The 18,409-nt window shown below is 40.6% G+C and overlaps 1 protein-coding gene and 1 long non-coding RNA gene across 4 annotated transcripts in view; one reads left to right on the forward strand and one right to left on the reverse strand.

The window, feature by feature from the left end:
* RHOA (ras homolog family member A) overlaps positions 1 to 12,037 on the forward strand; it is a 28,020-nt gene extending 15,983 nt beyond the window's left edge. For 2 of the 3 annotated variants that reach the window (XM_083429569.1, XM_083429570.1), the window contains exons 2-5: positions 3,336 to 3,493; positions 6,280 to 6,400; positions 7,506 to 7,636; positions 10,790 to 12,037. In XM_083429569.1, the coding sequence (XP_083285695.1) occupies positions 3,338 to 3,493; positions 6,280 to 6,400; positions 7,506 to 7,636; positions 10,790 to 10,963 (582 nt within the window). In that variant the 5' untranslated portion in view covers positions 3,336 to 3,337 and the 3' untranslated portion in view covers positions 10,964 to 12,037. Of the gene's footprint in view, positions 1 to 3,335; positions 3,494 to 6,279; positions 6,401 to 7,505; positions 7,664 to 8,750; positions 8,850 to 10,789 lie in introns of those variants that run through there. The other variant, XM_083429571.1, reaches the window with a different exon arrangement.
* Positions 1 to 18,409, reverse strand: part of LOC310672442 — a 131,253-nt gene that overhangs the window by 11,575 nt on the left and 101,269 nt on the right. The gene's annotated exons all lie outside the window — the stretch shown is intronic.

An 18,409-nucleotide genomic window follows, 5' to 3' on the forward strand; every position in this document is an offset into this window, starting at 1 on the left:
AGAATAATAAATTTAAAATAAATGAAAGAAAGAGAAAATCATAGAATTGTAGAGTTGAAAGGTGTGGACCCTGAGGGCCATCCAGTCAAACCTCTTGCAGTGCAGGAATCTCAATCAAAGCATAATAGAATCAAAGAATTGTAGAGTTGGAATGGACAGTTCAATGTGTTTTTAATCCATAGGTCTTGGACTCCATAGTGTTCTAATCACAAATTCTTAGGGGAAATCCATTGTCTAGATATGGCCCAATTTGATAAAATAATACCATTGCAAAAGTGTTCTAATTTTCCTTTTCCGAAAAGATTCCTGTCTTGAGTTTCTTAGCAATCTCTGTATCAGCAGAATTCAGCAGGTCCTTGGATCAATCATAATTTACCTCCTACTGCTTAAGACTGGCTGCATATTTCTAGAAGGAGCATAAAAACTAAAAACAATTTCAGGCTAAGTAATGGCTTTGGATGCTGCTTTCATAGAGCAGATTAACAAACATTCATAAAAGAGATATAATAGTCACTTCGTTTTTCTAGAAAGTGGGAAAAGCAACAAATGGATTGCCTTTCTTGGACTTCATTCTCACCAACAGAGAAGAACTGGTCAGTAAAGTGGAAGTAGTGGAACCTTGAGAGGAAGTGACCATTTCCTTTTGGGATTCATTATACAGAGGAAAGGGAAAGCTGAGTGTAGTTGGACATGATTTCTAAAAGCATAATGAACTACACTGGCTGAGATACTCAAAAAATGGGTCATGATAGATGGAGTTTCTTAAAAAAGATGTTTGAAGGCACAACCACAAACAATTCCAACAAACAAGTATAGTAGGAGGTACCTAAAGAAACCAGTGGGGGGGGGCATAAGGAACTTTCAGATGAGCTGAGATTTAAAGGGGACATGTTTAAGAAGTGGAAGAAGGGGCAGGTTGCAAAGGGAAAGTATAAATAAGTAGCCAGTGCTTACAGGGAGAAGGTCAGGCAGGCTAAAGCTCAGAAACAAGCACAGAATTACAAGAGAGGTTAAAAATAATAAGAGGGGTTTTATGGCTATGTTTGAAGCAATAGAAAGAACAAGGAACCAGTAGGTCCTCCGCGTGGAGAATACAGAGAAATGCTTTTGGATGACGGAGAGAAAGCAGAACTGTTCAACATCTACTTTGTCTTCACCCAAAAAGAAAGCAGTGCCCAATGTGGTGATAACATCTTAGTTTTTCACCCCAAAAAATCTGAAGACTGGGGCTTCATGGCTTCAAAATGTCCTTACTTTACATTACTGGCACTGTACAATTTTTACACTTGACCCTGCATTCTGGGTTTGGAGTGTATCTAGTGTGCAACTGACTCCACTTGTCAATGGGCTAAGCACTGCATTTGTATTTACCATTACAAATCACCATAAAATCATAACCATGAGCTATGAGAACCTGGCACTTGAAATTTATTTTTTCCTTCTCAGTATATTTTACTGGATATTTCTAAATTATCCTGTGTAGTTCAACAATGTCGTGTAGGTCTGATACCAGTATGACTACATCAGATTTTGCCTTTGCTGCAATCCTGTCCCCCTGTATCTGAGTGTAAGCCCTGTTAAATTCAATAGGTAGGACTTAATTCTGAGTAGGCATGATTAGGATTACACTACTTGTGGATAGGGCAGTAGTATATGTGCACAATGGTTCTTTGACTTCAGTGCCTATGAATCCATATGACGGTTCATTGAACTAAGTACACTGGGTGACTCAGAAGGATCTGGCTCAGTATTGCCATGACTGGATGCTTCCCAAGCTGCTCCATCTCTGCATCTAGGTTTTTGCTTGAGTCTTGTTCTTGTAATTCTGCAGTGCAAAGATTTTTCAGGAAGCATACTTCAGTTGTGTGTAAATCCAGTATTAATCTCTAATTATGTGATCATAAGTAAAGAAAGTTCAGTTTGCCCCTAAATTGTTTAGGATTTTCAGAGGCAGAAAGATCCAAGACCACAGGAACGGATCACTTTCTTCTTGCTTTAAGCTTGCTGTCTGAATCTCTCATATTAGACAGTTTGGTAGCTATGTGTATATTATTTCCTGTTGGTCGGCTGGGCTGCAGAGAGAGCTGCGTCATGGCACTCTTGGGATGACTATTAGAAACTGCTAGGATTTCAGGAAATGTCTTCACTGTAACCCTTCCATGGAAAATAGTTTCTGATTCATGTTCTGCAGGGTTACCTTCCACTCTTCCATTTCACTCCTGAGGCTGCCAGGCTAATTGTTTTGTTCTTCTAAAAAGAATCTTATGAAACTGTGAAGACACAGGCAATGCAATACAGTGAGATATACAAATGAGTTTACTTCTTAAGGATTACTGCAGTTTCTAAGAAAATAAGTATTTTTTACTTACTTAATAATGTGTTTTATATAATCAAAAATACAATTAGATTAATTCTTCTTTATTATACAAAAGTCTTGGACACTGAACCATAGAACAGTTGTATTAACATTTAAGAAAAAATAAAGAAATGAGATTCTTAATAAAAATGTTAGATGTTGTGAAGCTGTAACTGAAACCATAGCAACTTAAAGGGGAGACCGCTCTTAATCTTGGGTGGGGGAAATGCAGTGTAGTTGGCTCTTGATAGATGTGGAGTAAGGGAATAAGTTACCAGTGTTAGTTGGGTGTGGGGAGGTACACATCCATTTTATATATTTACAATTGGAGTCTCAAGCTTAAGGTCCGGGGGTTTTAAAGTTCTTTTGGGCTCCAAATACAGCCTGCAGCATCCCAAAAACTCTACACAAGTTACTGAACTATCTTCACAGTTAGAAATTACAGTCTAGAAATTGTCACAGTATGACAAAAGGAGTGAATCAGGAGTGGTTGCTACTGCACACCTCAGCATCAGAGTTGTCCATGACTACTTTAAAATTAGCATTGTTGGTGTGAAAAGCATAGGACATGGGTAGGCAACCTAAGGCCCGGGGCCCAGATTCGACCCAGTCGCCTTGTAAATCCGGTCCGCAGACAGTCCGGGAATCAGCGTGTTTTTACATGAGTAGAATGTGTCCTTTTATTTAAAATGCACCTCTGGGTTATTTGTGGGGCATAGGAATTCGTTCATTATTTTTTTCAAAGTATATTCCAGCCCCCCACAAGGTCTGAGGGACAGTGGACCAGCCCCCTGCTGAAAATGTTTGCTGCCCCGTGGTATAGGAGGGTGGGATTCAGTGCAGGTGAGCAGAAAACTATGGAATCGGCAGGCTTTTCCAGCCAAGAGGGAATAATAGCCTGCAGCATCCCTACCACACTGCCATAAAAAAACCATAATTTCTGTTAGATTTTTAATCATCAATGTGTTTCTCTTTGCAGCAATGGCAGCCATTCGGAAAAAGCTGGTTATAGTGGGTGATGGTGCCTGCGGCAAGACCTGTCTGCTCATTGTATTTAGTAAAGACCAGTTCCCTGAAGTATATGTTCCCACGGTATTTGAAAACTATGTAGCAGATATTGAAGTTGATGGAAAACAGGTGAGTCTGCACTTCTGCCACTAGCACATCACCTGCATCTGTTCTACAGAGTATATAGTTAGCATAAATGAATCTATAGTTAGAGATCAATATCATGGATTGAATCCTGAGTCTCACTTCTGCAAAAGAAAAGGCTTCTTCCATCTAGGGGAACTGAGTAGGTTTCTGCTGAGGAAAGGGGTTGAGATTTTCAGTTAACTTTTCATGCACCCCACACTACCTTCTACAGAGAGGTCCCAAGCATCCACAGCAGCTGTTGGAGAAAGGAGGAATCTGCAAAAAATCACTCCCTTTTCCACCATAGAGACTATCCCATTAGCAAAATTCTGCTCACATGAAATCTGAATCCATCCCAAGGAAACTTGATGAATCTATGGGCATGTGTTTACATTGGGGGGGTGGCCTCCTGGTTCTCTAAAGAGTTCATATATGGTTGCTACTCTGTGTAAATAGCACTCTCACTAAATAGAAGGTTTGACTAGCTTAATGTTAGATTGCCCCCCTTTCAAATCATTTGGATGAAATTGAAGGGTATTTGTTCTGTTCTCAGTTACATGCTGCTAAAGTTAATGAAAGGATATCTTAGAAACAGCTTAAAATGTTGTACATTCAGTGGGTTAGTACTGGAACAAACTGTTTTGCCAATTAAAATTTTGTGTGGATGCCTCTTTTGCGCAGAGTGCAGCACATAGCAGCATTTTTTAAAAAGTGTGTAGAAGTAATGAAAAGCAGAACTGAATCTGTTTTATTCTTGATCGCCAGACTTTATTTGAAACCAAGCTAAATTTTGTAAGTTTCTTTATTTTTAAAATGTAATGAATTTATAAACCACTTAAGACAGTCCCTAAGCTATTTACAGAATAACAAATACAATATATAGCAATGAAACTTGAGAGGCTACAATATATAATGCAGTACAATATTAAACATAAATATAATATTTTGCAATAAACAATAAAATCCTAAAATGCAAAAGTATAGCAGGTCACTTTGAAGCACCTTTAGAGTTCAGGATCCCTTCTTCAGCCTCACACTTGCCAAGGCACATCCTGACTCGCAAAGTGCTACAGTCATACCCAAATTCTGCCTTACAGATACACAAATCATACAGTGCCTACTACTAATTCAGTATCACCCTCCCCATTCTACTCCCACACCTTACATTGCTTCACCAAAACAGCTGCAAGGCTTTCAGAAACAGCACTATGTATGTGTGCCATTTACATGTGGATTTTAAATACAGGATATTCCTTTTAAACTGCAGAAGAATTTATTATCCTACTGCACAGCAGTATTAGTAATTTCTACGTAAAGGGGAAAACTGGTTATATGAATACAATCTTGGTCTCTCTTTTCTTTACCCCAGAGAAATCCTGCCAAGTTTTCCTTTCCTTCTACCGTGCCCTGTATTTAGGTCTGTCACTCCAGTGGCAGTTTTGTGAGAGTGACATTTTCACAGAATTGTTTTCAGTCTTGGTGCTCCTCCTCACTTCTTTGTACGTGAGTCTAGGTGCCCAAGTACAAAAGGTGCGTGCCTCATGTCAGCTTGGAATGACTTCTTTGTGAGTTAAATTGCAACTCTTCCCTACAATGTAAACAACTTTTAGGGACCTTTATCCATTTTGGTCCCCGCTCTTTAAAGATTTTCACCCAAAAAAAATCATTGATTTAAATACGTGTTTATTATGAACTGAAGCAGGGAACATATGTCCTGGGGGTATTAAAATGTAAAATGAGAAGAGGCCTTCAGTTTTATCTTGGCTGTAATACTTTGAATAATTTGCAAATTGATCCAAACCCCTGAATGTTCAATCATATGCATCTGGAAAATGTAAACTGATATTTCTTTTAAGCTGTTTCTTATCAATACACTACACTAGTGGCTTTCAGTAGAATAGAGGTTCCTCAGGAACTGTTCGAACTGAATTTTTGGACAGAGAATTAAAAGCACTGAAACTGTTTGTGGGTTTTGTTTTGTTTTTTAAACCTTTTATCCTGCTTTTAGGCAAGACTTAAAGTGGTTTACAATTAAACATATTTCCATCAAACATTCATAAAACTCAAAATACTCAATTATATCTAAAAACTATAAAACAGCATAAGACAAAATGGTCGTTTAAAACTGTAACCCAATGATCAGCATCCTTAATTAACCTCCAGAAGCCAGAATGAATTTAGGCTGACTGAAAATATCAGAGATTGGCTTGCCTGATATCACTCAGCACAGAGTTCCATAATTTAGGATGGGGGGGGGTCCAGAAAAAAGGCCCAGTTTTGTTTGCCTGCTTGCAATTCCTTTTTATGTTCATGTTTATAAAAATACAATTGATACTAATTCTCCCCAATTTCCTTTAATTCAAGGTACTTCAAGCAAACATCTATTACCACAGTCATATTTGGTAGTAATCAAAACCTGCAATCAGCAATGCAGTTTAATAAAATCTAGCTAACAGTGAAACTCCTGAGCAATACAGCTAAACACTCAAATCCATTTTTTCTAACTAGTGGAGGCCAAACAAATAGGTGGATATTCTTTTTTCAAAGAGAAGCTCTGGAAATCTGTTCAGGGCCCATATAAAGAAGGCCTTTGCTCCTTGCACAGCTCTTCTCAACACGGTTGAAAGTAGCATATGGAAACAGTGTATTTCTTTTTAAATGAGAGAGTGCTTAAATGGAGAGGGACATGCTCTGAAATCTCAGGACAAGAACTTTTAACACCACCCTGACAAGCCTTATCTATTAAGGTACCTTCTTTTATTGACTGAATGCTCTTATTCTTCCTGTAGGTGGAGCTGGCCTTATGGGATACAGCAGGACAAGAAGACTATGATAGACTTAGGCCTCTTTCATACCCTGACACCGACGTTATACTTATGTGTTTTTCAATTGATAGTCCTGATAGTTTAGGTAAGTAGTTAAAACTAAATTCATGTCATGTCCTCTAAATTACTGCATTGCTAGCAGGATTTCTATACTATATATAAGCTAAAACTTCAGAGAACTTGCGTTTTCAATGAAATATTAGTTCTTGGGGGAGGGAATCTCGTTTCTTAATCATAGCTGTGAACAAAGTGTATAAAAAGATTGCTTTTGTGAAGGTAGGAAAGGAGGCTAATATCAAGGACAAAACAGTTAGAGAATTCAATGTTTCTGTGTCTAAAACTGAGCTGGGAGAAACATTAATTTCCCTGATGTGATGAAGTTTGATCTTGATCACATTTTATTCCACAAGAGGCAAGTTCATTTCTCTTTAAATGCTATTGAATTTCAATGCAGATATGCGTGGGAATAGTTTGTTAACCAAGGGTAGCTGTAACTTTAACAGGGGGGAAATATGTTTTACTTAGCTGAACGTACTTTTGAGAGAATATGCAAAAATATAAAATACATATTTCTAAGGGCAGTATTTCTTCCATAAATCCAATTATAACTACTCTAAACTTGCTCTAAAATGTACTGTTTAGTGATTAATGGAAATTCATCATTGGTTCAGCAGAAAGAGAATTTTAAGACTTCGTTCTTCTACAGATCTTGCCAAGTGACTTAAATCAAGGAATGGTAGCAGGCTGAGATTCGTAATGTTCCTTTCTGCCTTGTTTACTAGCTGAAACAGACTAGTGGCAAAGAAATGGTGGCAGAAGGTGGGGAAACTGCTATGGATTTGGTCTTAGCCAAATTAGAGAATGTTGGAGGGAAAATATATTCCATTAGGATAAGCTACTTGAGAGCTGCCAAAATGGAAACTGGAATCCATTGGAACCAGTGCAAGGATCACACCTAGGAAGGGGGGAGGATTCTGACTGCTCTCACTAACTGCTAACAGCTGGGGAAATCCCAAATGGCCTCTTGTTTGGGATCTTTAAACACTGGTGTCTAGCATTTTGAGAGCCCAGCCAGTAAGGCTGGTGAGGGATATGGGAAAATGAGCTCCCATGGAAATTTGCTGTACATGTGTTACCTTAATCTTGAACGGAAAATTGATTTTCTGATTTTTATTTTTATTTTATTTCAGAAAACATTCCAGAGAAGTGGACTCCAGAGGTGAAACACTTTTGCCCCAACGTACCAATCATCCTGGTAGGAAATAAGAAGGATTTGAGGAATGATGAACACACAAGGCGGGAACTGGCCAAGATGAAGCAGGCAAGTCTTTTTTCCCATTTCCATGCAGTGTCTGTTCCTCTTGTATGTGCTACTGGGGGCTTGGGCTGAGGCTGAAAATCTTTATTTTACTAATACAGCAGCTTAGAAAGTACTTGAATTTTAAAGTATGTATATCCTAAAAGATGCTTTGGAATCTGCCTTCTAAGTAGCTTGAATTCTTAAGAGTCACGCTTACTGTAGGCTACTTCCTATACTGGTGCCTCTCAATTTTCTCCTCATAGAGCAGCTGCTCGTTCCTCTCTGTGACTTGCTAGAAATTGATCCCATCATATGAAGGTGTTCTACAACTTTGGGGGATGGGTTTTCTAATGTTGGTCACCAGGAGCAGATATCTACAGTCATACCTTGGGTTACAGACACTTCAGCTTGCATTTTTTCGGGTTGCGGACCGCCAAATCACAACCCACATGTGCGCAGACACACCGCTGCGGGTTGCGAACGTGCATCCCACACGGATCACATTCACAACCTGAGCATCCACTGTACTACCAAGAGAGTATGGATGACAGAGTTGGCAATCTGAGTGTTACATTATATTTTGACCTCTTCATGTAGTGAGTTAATTTAGATTTGATAGTATTTGTGTGCCTGGGCAGCTGGTGCCCACTAGACCTGGTGGGGCTGCTAGGAGGTCATGGGGTGTGGTCACAGGGGTACAGCCAAGTTGTTCCAGTTTTCTCCCTATCCTCCTCCCTTGCAAAGCTGTAGATACTCAACCACTGCAGTTTTACAAACCACAAAATTTTACATATTTTACAAAAACCTGACTTAAAGAGAAAACTCTCCTAATTTGGTTCAAAAGAGGTCCATGTTGCCGCAATTTCTATTGTGGGTTTATGACAAGGAAACTGTGCATTGCTCAGAAGTAAGTCCCACTGAATTCCATGGTAATTGCTTCCTGATAAGTATGTAAAGGATTGTAGCCTGAATTAGCTAATCTCAAAGTTGCCACACAGGACTGTCAACAAGGGACACTATAAATTTCCAGATCTACGGGAAAAGATTATTCCCTTTCCCCAGCTTCTTCATTTTTACACATTTTTTTCCAGAATGTGGAAGAAGGTGGAGGGATATTAAGACTAGAACCTGGGAGGCTAGGGTTAAAATCATCCATGAAACTCACTGTGTGACCATGGGTCAAACCCTCAACCTAACCTACATCACAAGGTTGCTGTGAGGATGACATGGGGGGAAATAGACTCATGAATGCTACCATGAGATCCTTGGAGGAAAGGTGTAATGGCTATACTGATGAATGAATGAACAAAATTAAAAGTCTTTTTCTTGCCTGACTGCCATCAATTTTGAATTGTTGGGAGGAGACCAGTGAAAAGAACATGTGACACAATCAGGATCTTCATGCCTGCAAACAGTAGACTTTACATGTAGGTCCCCAGCAAATCCAGTGTGCGTCTATCTGCTAGGACAAGCTTTCCTTAGATGGATGTGCAGACAAGGTGCAATCCATGATCCTGTATTTGGTATACCGAGTTCTCATCTGAATCATCCCCCACGCCATCCTCCTTTTTGTAATAGCATTTTAAGTTTTAAGTGTTTGAGTATTTTTGTCTTCACATCAACCCTTTAAAGTAGATAATAGTGTAATTTTAGCAAAGCAACTGAAAGAAAAGTACTAGCAGCACTTTAAAGACTGACAAATTTATTACAGCATAAGCTTTTGGGGGCTAAAGCCCACTTCGTGTCCGCAGCACACGCAGCCCCCCCCCCCTGAGGACACGCAATTAGAAATTAAGTTCTTTATTGTCAAAGCGCTCCTAAGGTGCAAGAATCACCTGCACTGCTCCTGCTAAATAGGTAGCTAGGCATCTCCTCCTTCACTCCTGGGCTCTGATCCAGACAACAGTGCAGCCACGCCTCCATCAGCACATTTAAGCCCCCTTAAGTGAATTTAATCCCTGCTACCAAACCTTCAAAGATTCGGCTCTAGTAATTGCATCTTGCCAGGAGACAGTACAGAAGAGTCTGCCTGGCTTTCCTGAGTTGGGAATAGCAACATTCTATTATGCCTCTGGACAACTAAACAAAAGTATAATAAAACTGTATAATTGCAAATAGTTTACAGTATTTTTATTTTTCATGGCGTGGGCACATCCCCTGGTCTGTCTCTCTACCCAGCTGGCCAAATCTAACTGTTCAGTGGCATATACTGGTCCATCGCCAGAATTCCATAGTGCAGTACTAGATTTCCTGAGCTGGGCAAGCAATATGCTGTGGTAAGAAAACTGCCACAGGTACAAAGGGACATTTCATATGTTGCTGCAGTAATATGATTGCTTCTAAAGCAAGATCATCACATGGAAAGTTCCATGTTGGAATCGTACCTACCTAGGCTTGCTTTGTGGAGCAGCTTTAGGATCTAAAGTTTAGGTCATTGTCTCAGTATTTTTTTCAGTACTGGAGAATATTCAAGATGTTGGACAAACGTTATTGACTACTTGATGCTAAAACATTATGCCCTTTTCTTTAGTAAAAATGCTTGCTCACAGTGAGGAAGCCTAGTGTTACGGGTGCAGAGGGATTCACTGTTAAGAGATATTTATCTGCCTCTTGGTAACATCCTGCAATATGAATAAATTAGGTTTCTCGACTCCTATGTAATAGTCCTTTTAAACTGCACGTCTATACCTGACATTTCTCTAAAAGCCCAACAAATTCTTAAGTTCATTTAAATCACTAAGATGTGTGTTGCAACATGTCATTAACTTATAAAACAGCTGTCACCTGAGCAGTAGCTGGGGCAGTAACTAGTCCCCCTTTTCTGCTACACATACTGAGGAATAATGCAGCAAATAAATGATCTCACAATTTTTCTCTTTAAGGAAGAAGAGAACCACAGGGAATAGAACGTAGGTTTTAGGATTCAAGTTTTTGATGGCTTACTCGCAATGACTGCTGCACTATGAAACCTACTGGTACTGTACCAAACCATTTTTAAGTGTTCACTTCAATTTTAGAAGGCCTCACTTTGCTAGAAGAGCATTGCCAGAAGTTTATTCCCTTCATAATAGCAGCAGAGAATCAGGGGCTTGCATCTGAACTGGGAGGATAAAAACCAAAATGGTCCGTCTTCCTTCCTTTTGAACTATGTTAATTGTTTTTGTGTTTGTACAGGAGCCAGTGAAACCTGAAGAGGGCAGGGATATGGCAAACCGCATTGGTGCTTTTGGATACATGGAGTGCAGTGCAAAGACCAAAGACGGTGTGAGGGAAGTTTTTGAAATGGCCACTAGAGCTGCTTTACAAGCCCGACGTGGCAAGAAAAAATCCGGGTGCCTTCTCTTGTAAAGCACGGCCAGGGGAAGATGGCTGAAGCAGCGCCCTGCACTCGATAAATTTTTGAAGTGCTGTTTATTAATCTTAGTGTATGATTACCAGCCTTTTTCATTTATCTATAATTTACTTAAGAGATTTAAAATTGAGTCTTGCTACCAGTATTTAGAAGCCAACCATGATTTTTTTATAACGGTCTGCATCAAATACATCTGTGCACACAAGGGTTAACTTCAACATTCCTTTAACAAAACTTTCTCTGCACTTGCAGGATATGCCAGGCGCTAATTCAAGACAATTCTCTAACTTCTTGCTTTTTTTAGAAATGGGGAGGGGAAAGCTGGTAACACTGAGAATTGGGCTGTAACTACTTCATAACTAACATGTTCTAACCTATTCAGGCACAACAGACATGGCTGTGGATGAGGTCCTGAGTAACTTCAGTATTTTCACATTTGATTTCTTCCCTCCCCCCCCCTCCCGATTCTGTACTCAAAGGCTCTGAAGTGTAAAATTGGTGGTTGGAAAATGTGATTATCCTGAAATGACCAAAGTCCCATCCAGCTATGAAAAGTGACAGTTCTGTGGTTTCATGTTAGTTACCTTATAGTTACTGTGTAATTAGTGCCACTTAAATGTATGTTACCAAAAATAAATCTATATACCCCAGCCTAGATGTAGTATTTTTTGTATAATTGGATTTCCTAATACTGTTGCTTGTAACTTCTGTGTAAGGTGTTCTGGGTTTTTTAATAGTGTATTGCAAAATAAAGTCAAATGGAGATTGATGCCCTTTCCCCATTTGTAATTGTCCAACCCATTTGTATGACTTAAACATGCCCAGAAAGCTCATCTTAATACCTCCTTTGGAGCAAGGGAAAAGCAGCTGTTTTACAGTCAAGGTAACTGAATGTTTCAGAAGCTTTAAGTTAACCCCTGCTGAATCCAGCTCCAAGCTGAAAATGCAGTTTCTTGTTAATCTGCTGGCCAAATTCCCATCCTGTGAACATCTTGCTGTTCTGCAGCAAACTAAACTCTCTTCTGTATTTCCTGTTTCCAACAACTAATAAAATAAAGGCAGTTTTCTAAGCTCCCTGTATTCTGGTGTTTGTGTTCTTCGCTGTGTAGAAGCTTGTGTTCAGGGTGGAACAGTGTGAATTTAAAAAGAAAGCCAACACTCATCTTTTTGTCTATAATTGTCAGCAGCACTGTCTGCAGAATATAACCACCCTACTTTAAAATATGAAGATGTGTAACTTGCTCCTGAATATCCAGCGGCTGGGCTCTTGGCTAGTGCTGGCAACTTGATACCAGTACTCCTAGCAAGCTGCCTAAGCAGGTATGAAGGTGGGGTAAAGCAGAGCAGTGCCTTTTCCTCAAGAAGGATCCATGATTGCATTGCCAAGTTAAAACATGTCTACACAAGAGAAGATAACTGCACAGCAAAGTTTCTGGCAAATGGTCATCTTAATGCGCACCATGCAGCAAATACTGTTACTCAACATCAGAGAAAAAAAGTTGAGCATCCTAAATAATAATAATAATAATAGTAAATTTTATTTATACCCTGCCCTCCCCAGCCAAGGCTGGGCTCAGGGCGGCTAACAAGCAATAATAAAAACAAGTTGAATGAATACAACTTAAAAACAAGATTAAAATACAACATTAAAACATTAAAGGGGGAAATGTCAAAGTTCTTTAGCATTATCGCACAGGTTTGTATATTTAGCTGTACAAGTGCATGAGGTAACTGTAAAGAGCTGTAATGCATATTTACTGTCAGATTATTTTCCATATATGCTAGAAGCTTTAGCATATGTAAATGCCAGTGCACTTTTGCAACGGCTTCTAATTTGTGTTGGTGCATCTGTCTTCAGCTGTGTCCTTTGATACATGGTCACAAATGATCACCCGAAACTTTCCTTCTCCCCTTCCTAGAGAATGTTTGGGGTTGCCAAAAAGGAAACATCCTAATTGTGCCTTTCTCCCTGCTGCACCATCTCATCAGTCCAGTGGCAAAAGCATGCAGTGCTCTAATTTTGCTTGCCATAAAGCAGGGGTCCTCAAACTTTTTCAGCAGGGAGCCGGTCCACTGTCAGACCTTGTTGGGGGACGGACTATATTTTTGAAAAAAATGAACGAATTCCTAATCACACTGCACATACTGTATTTGTAGTGCACGAAAAACAAGAAAAACAATACAATATTTAAAATGAAGAACAATTTTAATCAACATAAACATAACAATACAATACTTAAAATACTTAAAATAACCCAAGATGCATTTTAAAAGGACACATTCCATGCAAAAGCACCAGGCAGGCCCCACAAATAACCCATAAATGCATTTTAAATAACAGGACACATTTTACTGAGGTAAGCCACACACCCCCGACTCTCCCCTCCCTTCACAGCACCGGATGAGCCTGGTGGCTGCTTACCTGTGTCCTGTGAGCAGCACAGGCTGGCAGCAGTGGGATGATGAGTGGCACGTAAAAGGGCTCCGGAGAGGGGCTGGCAGCAACAAAGCCCGAATTGAGCCTGCTTGCAGTGGCAGCCACTTGAGTGCTAACGCTGCTGCTGCTGGCACCAACAAAGCCCAGCACCCTTCCTCTAGGCAGGTGGGGAGAAGCCAGAAGGAGGGAGGGAGGAAGCGCCGGTGCCATGTGAGGGAGAGGGAAATAACGCATGCGCGGCCTGAACGATCAGATCCACGCAGTGATTCCCATACCGTCTGTGGACCAGATTTAGAAGGCAATTCGGCCAGATCTGGCCTGCGGGCCTTAGTTCGCCGACCCTTGCCATAAAGTCTGCACATTGCTTTTACTGGGTTGTCTGCTAAATACAGAATTAAAATACATTCTCAGTTATGTATGACCCATAGTGTTATAGGTTTGCTTCTTGAACAGCAGCTCTGCCACACTTTGTCCCATGTGGCAGGACTTTTAAAACTGGGGGAAGCTTCAGAAGCAGTTTGATACTGCAAGGGAATCTGCTGTTGACAGAGGAAAGTGTTTAAAAAGACACACAAACCCAAATAGTCATGTGGGCAAGCCTAAAGAACCTCGCAGGTGCTTGCAGAATCTCGCCTTTGCAACCTGTAAAGTTAGTATGTTCAATGTGTGTACGAAATACACTTTATAATTTGTCAATCTCTTCCAGACATTACCTCAGAATATCACTGTGCCTCAGCAATGATACCAAGGTGATGTAAGAATAATTTGATAACTTTTCAGTTTCAGTGAATGACGCATTAACATTATCTCTAACCAAGATGGGGTGACTACAAAAGAAAAAAGGGCATAGCACAGTAATTATTATTTCCATCTTCCATTTTGTGCATGGAAAATATTGTCAACTCTTAGTCATCCACTTTCATGTGAAACCATTTTAAAAAGCTGTATTTCAACCTCCGCTAGTCCTCAGTTGTGTGATATTGGCACTCCCTTTCTATGATAAATATTGTGTACAACATTCAGTTTATGAAATGCTGAAGAGGCACTGTGTTGTTTATGTTCTCAGATTCCTAATACTTTCCAACATACTTGTTTTTATTTCAATAATTTATATCTTGTTTTTCTCCATTGAAAAAGAACCCAATGCAGCTTTCAAAAACAAGATCAGTTTGATTTTAAAGTCAGATTACAAAACAAATAAAAACTGCCACCATTCATCTTTATCACAGTGTGAGCTGGAAAAACATTGCAGGCTGTTTTTTACATTTCACACAATGCATAACTTTGGCAGCTTTCTGCCACAGGTGCGGCAAGGGCCACCAATCTGGCTGGTTTTCAAGTGGTGTTAAGGCAAACCTATGGTGGGCAGGTCAGTTTGCCATTCTAGCTAAACAGGCTCAGAGGAGAGGGTACTTCATGCTCTGCTATGGGCTTCCTTGACGCATGTGCTTGGGAACATGATACTGTACCTTTAGTGTGATCCAGTGGAACTCCTGTAACCAGACTGAGGAAGAATAGTGTGGTGATTGAAAGTTCTGCTCAATTAAAGATGTTGGAAAACATATAGTGAATAGATAAGACGCAAGATGGAAACATTTTAATTCTCATTAAAAGCACAGGCAAATGCATGGTCAATGGCTATCATATGTAACTCAATAAATTCTCTATTATTAACAGCTCAGTTGTTTTGTTCAGATAGCAAATCTACAAGACACTGGTCATACTGAACTGTTTGTTCGGTAATGCAAGTATAGGCATCTTTCATAGAATTGTAGAATTGGGTGGGACCACAAGAAACATCTAGTCCACTCCTCTGCAATGCAGGAATTTTTGCACAATGTGGGACTCAAACCCACGTCCCTATGATTAAGAGTTGGTTGGTTGGTTGGTTGGTCAGCCAACACAGTCCCCAAGCACCTATTTAAACAACAAAAGAAACAGGACTAGTGGGAGGAAATGCTGTTGAGAATCTGTGTGACAGAGACTACAGACTGAATTGCAACCATGCTCAGAGCACACCTGGGGGTGGGGCAGTGAAAGGTCCTCAGCTCCTGCTGTGTCAGTGAAAGTCATGAGAACTGAAAAGCACGTCAGGTAACGCTAGAGTGGCTGATGAGGACTCCAAGCTTAGGCATACTTATTTACATACATATAATTGTTGGCTATTTGCAGATTAGTTGCGCTGCAGAAAGCGTGCTGGGGAGACCACACATTACAAGGAACGCAAAAATAACTTTTGCTAGGTTTTAATAACAAAAACAAAAACTCCTTTTTACATTAATTATAATATATCAATAAGCATGACCCAACCACCAGGGTCCTGAGAGAGCTAGGTGCTGCTCTTTATATACTATACCCAATTGCTGACACAGCTTAATTAACACAACTTAACAGCACCTGCTATACTGCTTCACAGCTGTAAAACTAGGTCACATTATTTGCTCTGACCCTTAAAGAAATACACATCTTGTGGAACAATAATGAACCTTCAAATTTAAAGAGACCATTCAACAATAATAAAGGTAAAGGACCCCTGACCATTAGGTCCAGTCGTGACCGACTCTGGGGTTGCGGCGCTCATCTCGCTTTATTGGCCGAGGGAGCCGGCGTACAGCTTCCAGGTCATGTGGCCAGCATGACTAAGCCGCTTCTGGCGAACCAGAGCAGCACACGGAAACGCCATTTACCTTCCCGCTGGAGCTGTACCTATTTATCTACTTGCACTTTTACATGCTTTTGAACTGCTAGGTTGGCAGGAGCAGGGACCGAGCAACGGGAGCTCACCCCGTCGTGGGGATTCGAACCGCCAACCTTCTGATCAGCAAGCCCTAGGCTCTGTGGTTTAACCCACAGCACCACCCGCGTCCCTTCTACAATAATAGACATGTATATAATTATGTGTGGCATGGGGAGAGTGGATAGAGAAAAGTTACTCCCCCTCTCTCATAACTCTAGAACTCATGGACATCCAATGAATTAAGTTGAATGTTGGAAGATTAAGGACAGATAAAGTATTTCTTCAGGTAACGAGTAGTTAAAATGATGGGACTTGCTCCCACAGGAGGCAGTGATGACCACTGACCTAGATGGCTTTAAAAGAGGATTAGATAAAGTCATGGAGGAGAGGGCTGTTGATGGCTACTAGCCCTGATGGCTGTGTTGTGTCTCCACAGCTGGAGGCAGCAATGATTCCCAGTACCAGTTGCTGGAAACCACAGGAGGGGAGAGTGCTCTTGTGCTCAAATCCTGTTTGCAGGTTTCCAATGGACATCTAGCTGACCATTGTGAGAAATGGTGCTATACTAGGTGGGCCACTGGCTTGATCCAGCAGGCACTTCTTATGTTCGTACTTGGAAGTGAGCACCACTAAACTCAGTTGGACTCCCCTCCCTCCCCCTCATAGTCCTGGGGTGTCCAAAACATCCTTGTTGCAGCTGCCACTGTCTTTGTTGCATAGCATCTATACAAGCCATGTCTCAGTGCTTCAGCAAATCACTGAGCCTCCCCACATGGGGCCCAGAGAAGACAATAAAGTATTTAATCAGTCCAGCAGTCCTTTTACTTCCCGGTTTCATTATGACAGCTTGGCTTGTAAGGGGAGAAACAAATATTTGCAACGCATATTTGCCCCCTTCTCTCCAAGCCTGCACAGAAACAGCTTTGAATTGTTACACCAGGTGCGCTTTATTTGCTTTGCACTGACACTTGTGCAATTATTTCAACAATGGCTAGGCTGAAACAAGAGTGAGGGACACACATGAGGAAATGACTTTCACAAACAACTTCCTCGAACAAATATTGTTGCAGGCACCTTTGCGGCAATAAGTGCCAAGAAATATTATTTGCAGGACAAACAGGATGTTTTGGGGTCGCACAAACCTATCTGCAAGATGTGGCATGCAGATTATTTGGTAGGGCTTTGATTTGAAAAATGGTAAGGTTCCATGCAGATGCATGCTTTACTCTTTTAGTACAGGCAATAAAACATTCATTTATTTTATATATCCTGCTCTACTAAAAGTACCCAGTGGCATACAGTCAAATCGTAAAACCATATATGATTTAATAAATGTACAAGTTCAATTTGCAAGTAATTTCTAAAAGCAATAGCAACTTAGAATACAGTTATTGCTTCCAAACAAAACAAAAACTGAGAAGCACTGAAAGTGGAAATTGTGGCACATTCAAACAGACAGCCATAAAACTGGGAGTTACATATTTAAATCCTATTGAAACAACTGAGTTCACAAATTATTCAGTGTGGTGCAATTGTCAGACTAGGATCTGGGAGACCAGGGTTCAAACCGCCACTCGGCCATGAATGAAGCTCCCTGGGCCAGGCACTGCCTCTCAGTCTAGCCTACCTCACAGGATTGTTTTGGGGATTAAATAAGGAGGGGGGAAACTATGAATGCCACCATGAGTTCGTTGAAGAAAATGATGGGGTATAAATGCAAAGCATTCATTCATTCATAATGGGAGGAACCAAAGATGCTCCTTTATAACTGAGTCTGGGGATCACAGACAAAGAATTCAAAGGGTGCTATTAGTTCTAAAAAGACATGCCAGATCGTAAAGGACATCGGATCACCTGACTTCCAAGAAGCAATTTGTTGCCACTTTTAATATTGGGAACAGGGCAAATGATGCCATTTTTTCCTTTTTAACTGTGGCATGACTTGTCTTGCATTCTTTGACACTTGATAGTCATAGAACAATTCTGGAACATGCAGCAACCATGCAATGAATCAGGAGGAAAGTATAACCTGTCGAGCGTTTGCCTCGTAGAGCAGTTCCAAACCACAGGAACGTTGCTGGAGAAAAGGGTGGCAACCTTGGCTTAAAAGCAGAAGCTTGGCTTAAAAGCAGGCAGCTCCCCAAGCTCACAAAGGAAGTGGTGCAGGAGGAACTCTATGTGTGTGTGCTTTGTCTTTCCCGCAAATCTCTCGCAAGAGCAGTTACAGCAACAGCACACAGGCAGAGCGACATGTTGAAACCTCTCCCC

The sequence above is a fragment of the Podarcis tiliguerta genome (assembly GCF_965153285.1).
Source record: "Podarcis tiliguerta genome assembly, chromosome: 2".
NCBI classification, from domain to species: domain Eukaryota; kingdom Metazoa; phylum Chordata; class Lepidosauria; order Squamata; family Lacertidae; genus Podarcis; species Podarcis tiliguerta.